Genomic DNA, 6,650 nt, shown 5'->3' with positions numbered 1-6,650 from the left:
TTAAAAAATGAAGTGTTAAAGGCAGACTGTCCTGCTTTAAAAAAACACCCTCATATGTTGTCCTACATCACACTTTCAAGACTAATACCTACATTTTGGAATCAAGAGACGTCCATTAGCCACGAATGAAAAAATATGTGAAAAAGTTTTTTGGGGTTTTTTGCTTGTATTTTGTGTATATTGAACTAAACCATACATTTATATAGCACACACTGAACATACCACCTTTATGAAATGCCTGTCTCTACTGTGCTTCTACACAAAATGATGATGTTATGCTTTAGACCTGAAACTAGCAGCTGAAATAAAAAATGAAATCATCTTAGCTACAGTGTTACAGAGAACCACATTTTCTGCTTTCAGATCAAAATACACACAGAAGCACTTTTGCTATAAGTTTGTCCTCTATGTGTCACAAATGCTTCACCAATCTCCACTGATGCAAAGGTGCCTTAAACATGTAATGAGAAGTATTTTTACTGCTGCCTTCAAACATCACTCATAAAACTGCCCCAAACGAATAACTTTGTGTTTCTACAAACGTACTGAAAACAAAAACAAAAAGAGAAATGAACTGAAGTTGAAGTGAACACAGAAAGAGGAACAAACTGACCCCAGGAAGCCAGGTGTGGCAGCTGTGCCTGCATTTATAGTGAAACTACACTTGTGCCAGTGAACTGCAGGTACTGATGAAACAGACAGGTACTGAGTGAAAGAAGAAGATACAGCAGACGTATGTATTTACTCTTTTCATTGATTTTATTTTAATTCTGTGTCTTCTTTCATTTTGCAATGTGGGTGATGGGTCAGCTTGCGTCCTGTTGAAATTAGTTCAATTTTTGAGTTACTACATATTATTAAGACCAAACCGATTGATTATACAGGATAATGTTCTCCTCTGTAACGGGGCCCTGACACAGAACATTTGAGAACCTTTGCTCTGGACAGAGAAGACTGAGGGAGACCACATCCTGTGGACTGTCTCTGTGTCTGTCGGTTGGACTGAACCATGAATTTGGTCTTTTGTATATTGAGACATGAGTTATTTAAGCTTAATGTTTCTGCTAAGAATGTGCAGATGAAACGGATTTCTTATTTTTTTTTTTGAGTAGGACAAGTTTTTCATTAAATTATTATTTGAAGTTGTTTGTTTAAATCCTGTTGTGTAAATTAAAGATTTGAAAGAAAAGATGAAATAGTTAAAGTAGTGGATGATTCCTAATGTTAGTGTGATAATGAGATCAAAGTGAAATGATGAATAATAAATGAATGAAAGAAAAACATTTTAAACATAGTCTTAAACTCTTCAAACATTGAGTGGAAAAAAGAGAGACCTTAATAGAAAAACAACAAGAAGGCAGGAACAGGTCATATCCTGGTGCAGACAGCACAGAGCTGCACAGTGATGGTGTTCAGGAGCTTTACCCCAATACAGGAAGTCTGGACCACAGCTCAGTTGAAAAGGTCGGAGTCTCTGATTCTGTGGGTGTTACCCAACAGGAAATAATGATAATTTGAACAGGTTCAGTTCAGTGTCCTGGGAAAAAGGCCCTTTGGATCTGTTCAGGTTTTTGAACGCATTATTCCAGATATATTATATTATGTTATGAAGGAAATAGGCAGTCTGTTACTGGCATAGCATGTATGAAGCATGTAAATATAATAATAACCACTGCAGCCAAAAAGAGTGCCTGACGAGCCCAGTTGTAAGTAAGCTATTAAGACTCGACTGTACACTGTGTTCGTGTTTTCCTCAAACAAAATACATCATTTTGGGGCATGTATTCTGTAATCTGTAGTGGAATACATTTTAAAAGTAACCTTCCCAACACTGTATATCATATCATATCATATCATATCATATCATATCATATCATATCATGCAAGAAAATTTAACAGGTCACTACCTTCATATCAATCAAAAATCTCAATAAACAGAAATAAAGCTAAATTATTCTCACTTTTCTCTTTTATCAGGTGACTGCAGGTTTTGATGAACATTGAAAGGTATCACACTTAACACCTCACATTAGATTCACTGCTACAAGAACAAATACTTAAAATATTTCATACATGCAGTAACTATACAACACATCTGTCTACCAGATAATCATCTGTTCTTTTTTATGTTAACAATTTATTTTAACGCAGCACTGTTAACAAACACTGAACACTTTTTGTTTATTTCATTTAACACAAACATAATTAAGAAAACTGCAGCTGTAATGATAAATTGTTGTACTACAGTGACTACAGTGATGTTTTTCCTCATTCCGCAGACACGACTCTCCCAAACCTGAGCCTGAGCCTGAGCCTGGACTCAGCTCTGTGACTATGAGGGAGAGATCCAGTCCACAGGGAGACCGCCCTGACTTTAAAAACAGGAAACTGTCTCCTGATGAGAAGTAAGAGTTGCTGAATATCAAAAGGTTCCTTCCATGAGTAATTAGTGAGAAGACATGATTTACTGCATTCATTGACCTAATATTATTATTATTTCAATTCATGTGGGAATAAAAAGAACAAAAGGCAGCTGAATAAACAGCCTAATGAGAGAAGAGCTTTAGCGGTTATAGACTTACTGTGATGTTATTCTTTATTCCTTAGTCTATGCAGCAATTTTTGTATCTGATAGCTAAAAACTCAATTTTTCTCTCTCGTGATCTTTTTCTTTGTTCACCGGGATCAGAGAGACACCAGATGCTTCTAAACCTGGACCATGCTGTGTGTCTTTGAAGAGTGATCGGTCAAAGAATTGCAGCATCAACTTTAAAGAACCAAAGTCTGCTGCTGCTGAGACGTAAGATATTTCAAATGTTCCTTATAGTCCTGAAGTTTAAGAGCTCCATGAGGTAGGTCTATCATAACAGCTGTTAAGTTCTCAGTTCTTTGATCTTTGGGCTGAAGGAAGGACAGCAATCAGTGTATTATCAGAGCATAAACCACCTGGAGGGGAGATGAGCGCGGGAGGGTGTCCGCCTGATCTCGACGTGTCTGAGTGTTTCTCACATTCTTATAGCTTCAGCCCCCTCCAAAGTCATAATACCTAAGCATCCACATTCTTTCTCTCTCTCAGTGAGCCTAAGTTATGACCTTGGCTTCCTGTGCAGTATGTTCTGTTCTTTTCTAATCAGACAAATAAGGCCATGACTCTCTGAAAACAGTATTTCTTATAACTCAGCAGTCTAATGTAATACAAATCAGTCTAATAAATCTAATAGTTATCACCTTTTTCTAAGTCAGGAGAATAATGCAAACTAATACTACATAATGATTTCACAATCTTTAATTAAGGGTATGACGTGGCATAAGATAATATAATAATCTCACACAGCCCATGCCTTCCTTACACTGGGTGCCACACTGATTATAATTTATTTAATCAACAGCAATGCAGTCAGCAGCTAGTCAGTTTGACGAGTAGTTCCCTTTGCCCTGATAAATGAGAGTCCGATGCTGTGGGTGTCAGGTTTGCTTAGGAAGGTGAAGTGACCTGAAAGTATATAAAAAATAAAAATAAAAACATTAAGAAAAGCAGGGATTTTGGGCACATTGGCTGCTTTGACCGCTACACACCATTCAATTAACGGGGTACTCAATATGTAGTTGGATGTTGAGTCCAGAGATTTGACTCTTGGACAAAGTTGGACATTTTGTTCATTCATTCAACCAGTATGTTTTACTTTCTGCAGCAACTGCTTTGGTATTACTTACTGTTCACTGACAGCATGAAAGTACAAAATTAATTATTTTGGCAACAGTTTCTTTATTTACTCCTTAAGAATAAATTATAGGCTGTGCCAACTTTTCTTTCATCTTTCCTTATTTAATAATACTGCCGTGGTCTCGTACACCAAGGCTCTTAATTTAGTAGCCTAATCAATGTAATGAATTTAAAGGAATCAATCTAAATGAATTTAGTAATAAAATATTCAAAGAAAAAAAACCATCTTGTATTTATGTACAAAATGGTTACAGTTTCTTCATGATGTCTCCACAGAGCTGATCTGGAGAGTTCAGATGTTTCAAGTCTTCAGCATCAAACTGATCTGGACTCAGTATTTAAGGTTTGTACATGTACACAAAACTCTGTTTGTAATTATTTTCATATCAAAATATTTAAATGTCTGCCGGCAAAAGCAGTACTTTCATGTTTCACTATATTTTTATTTATAAAGAACTTTTCAAATCAAAGTTTCAAAGTGCTCATGAATTTAGATTGTGTCATTTATTTTCCAGATGCTGGAGGAAAACATTATCATGTTTGTGAAGAATGAACTAAAGAAGCTGCAGAATGATCTGAATCCAGATTATTCAGAGTGTCAGAGGGATGAAGAGGAGGTGTTGGACAGTGAGGAAGAGAAGCAGAGAAGGAGCAGCAGAGAGGCATTTCTGAAACTTGCAGTTAACTTCCTGAGAATAATGAAACAGGAGGAGCTGGCTGACTGTCTGCAGAGCAGTGAGAGGATTTCTCTTCATAAATTCAGTCTTTACAGCAATGAAATTGTCATATTTTCTATAATCATAACACTCATGTTTCTGGTGCTTTCCTGTAGAAAGTCCTGATCCACTTTGTGAGAATACATTTAAATGTAACCTAAAGAAGAAGTTCCAGTGTGTGTTTGAGGGGATCGCTAAACCAGGAACCCGAATCACTCTAAATGAGATCTACACAGAGCTCTGCATCACAGAGGGAGGGACCGGAGAGGTCAACACTGAACATGAGGTCAGACAGATTGAAATGTTTTCTTGGAAACCAAACAGACCAGAAACAACAATCAGGTGTGAAGACATCTTTAAAGCTTCGACTGAAAGAGACAAACCAATCAGAACAGTTCTGACCAAAGGAGTGGCTGGCATCGGGAAAACACTCCTGACACAAAAGTTCACTCTGGACTGGGCTGAAGACAAGACCAACCAGGACATCCAGTTCATTTTTCCATTCACATTCAGAGAGCTGAATTTACTGAAGGATAAAAAGTTCAGCTTAGTGGGATTTATTCATCACTTCTTTACTGAAATCAAAGAAGCAGGAATCTGTAACTTTAAAAAGTTCAAAGTTGTGTTCATCTTTGATGGTCTGGATGAGTGTCGACTTCCTCTGAACTTCCACATCACTGAGATCCTCACTGATGTTACAGAGTCCACATCAGTGGATGTGCTGCTGACAAACCTCATCAGGGGAAAGTTGCTTCCTTCTGCTCACATCTGGATAACCACACGACCTGCAGCAGCCAATCAGATCCCTGCTGAGTATATAGACATGGTTACAGAGGTCAGAGGGTTCACTGACCCAAAGAAGGAAGAGTATTTCAGGAAGAGACTCAGAGACAAGGAAGAGGCCAACAGCATAATCTCTCACATCAAGACATCACGAAGCCTCCACATCATGTGTCACATCCCAATCTTCTGCTGGATCACTGCTACAGTTCTAGACAGTCTGTTAAAAACCAAACAGGCTGGAGGAAAGCTGCCCAAGACACTGACTGAGATGTACATTCACTTCCTGGTGGTTCAGACCAAAGTGAAGAACATCAAATATGATGGAAGAGCTGAGACAGATCCTCTCTGGAGTCCAGAGAGCAGGAAGATGATTAAAGCAGTGGGGAAACTGGCTTTTGAGCAGCTGCAGAAAGGAAACCTGATCTTCTATGAATCAGACCTGACAGAGTGTGGCATTAATCACAGAGATGCCTCAGTGTACTCAGGAGTGTTCACACAGATCTTTAAAGAAGAGAGAGGACTGTACCAGGATAGGGTGTTCTGTTTTGTCCATCTGAGTGTTCAGGAGTTTCTGGCAGCTCTTCATGTCCATCTGACCTTCACCAACTCTGGTATCAACCTGCTGAAAGAAGAAGAAACAGCCTCAGCGCAGACTGACGAGTCTTCAGTAAGACAGTTCTACCAGAGTGCTGTGGACAAGGCCTTACAGAGTCCAAATGGACACTTGGACTTGTTTCTTCGCTTCCTCCTGGGTCTTTCACTGCAGACCAATCAGACTCTTTTACAAGGCCTGTTGATACCAAAAAGAAACATCTCACAGACCAATCATGAAACAGTCCAGTACATAAAAAATAAACTGAATGAGAATCTCTCTCCTGAAAAAAGCATCAATCTGTTCCACTGTCTGAATGAACTGAAGGATGACTCTCTAGTGAAGGAGATCCAACGTCATCTGAGTTCAGGTAGCCTGTCCATAGTTGATCTTTCTCCTGCCCAGTGGTCAGCTCTGGTCTTTGTCCTGCTGTCATCAGAAGAAGAGCTGGAGGAATTTGATCTGAAGGAATACTCAGCTTCAGAGGAGGCTTTTTTGAGGCTGTTGCCAGTGATCAAAGACTCCAAAAAAGTTCTGTAAGTGTGTAACCAGTGTGAAACAGGTTGGAGCATGTTTCACATCTGTGCTCCTCTGTAGGAAAATCACAGATGTTTTCTAAATTTTTCACTGATATATTTTCAGGCTTAGCGGATGTAACCTCACAAAGAAAAGCTGTGAAGCTCTATCATCAGTTCTCAGATCCCAGTCCTCTAGACTGAGAGAGCTGGACATGAGTAACAACAACATTCAGGACTCAGGAGTGGAGTTGTTGTGTGTTGGCCTTCAAAGTCCACACTGCACACTTCAAACCCTCAGGTTAGATCAACTTACTCTT

The 6,650-nt window shown here is 38.8% G+C and overlaps 1 protein-coding gene across 1 annotated transcript; it reads left to right on the top strand.

Annotated features, from left to right (window-relative positions):
* Positions 1–663: 663 nt before the first annotated feature.
* LOC100703636 (protein NLRC3) lies at positions 664–6,355 on the top strand. The gene is made up of 7 exons (XM_025900322.1): positions 664–733; positions 1,978–2,007; positions 2,280–2,405; positions 2,690–2,800; positions 4,001–4,067; positions 4,240–4,459; positions 4,557–6,355. The coding sequence occupies exons 2-7, from the start codon at positions 1,994–1,996 to the stop codon at positions 6,353–6,355; spliced, it is 2,337 nt and encodes a 778-aa protein (XP_025756107.1). The 5' UTR covers positions 664–733; positions 1,978–1,993.
* The last annotated feature ends 295 nt before the right edge of the window (positions 6,356–6,650 follow it).

Source organism: Oreochromis niloticus, linkage group LG18 (genome assembly GCF_001858045.2).
Source record: "Oreochromis niloticus isolate F11D_XX linkage group LG18, O_niloticus_UMD_NMBU, whole genome shotgun sequence".
Lineage (NCBI taxonomy): Eukaryota > Metazoa > Chordata > Actinopteri > Cichliformes > Cichlidae > Oreochromis > Oreochromis niloticus.
The sequence above is the reverse complement of the archived record's forward strand: the minus strand, read 5'-3'. Positions and strand labels throughout refer to the sequence as shown.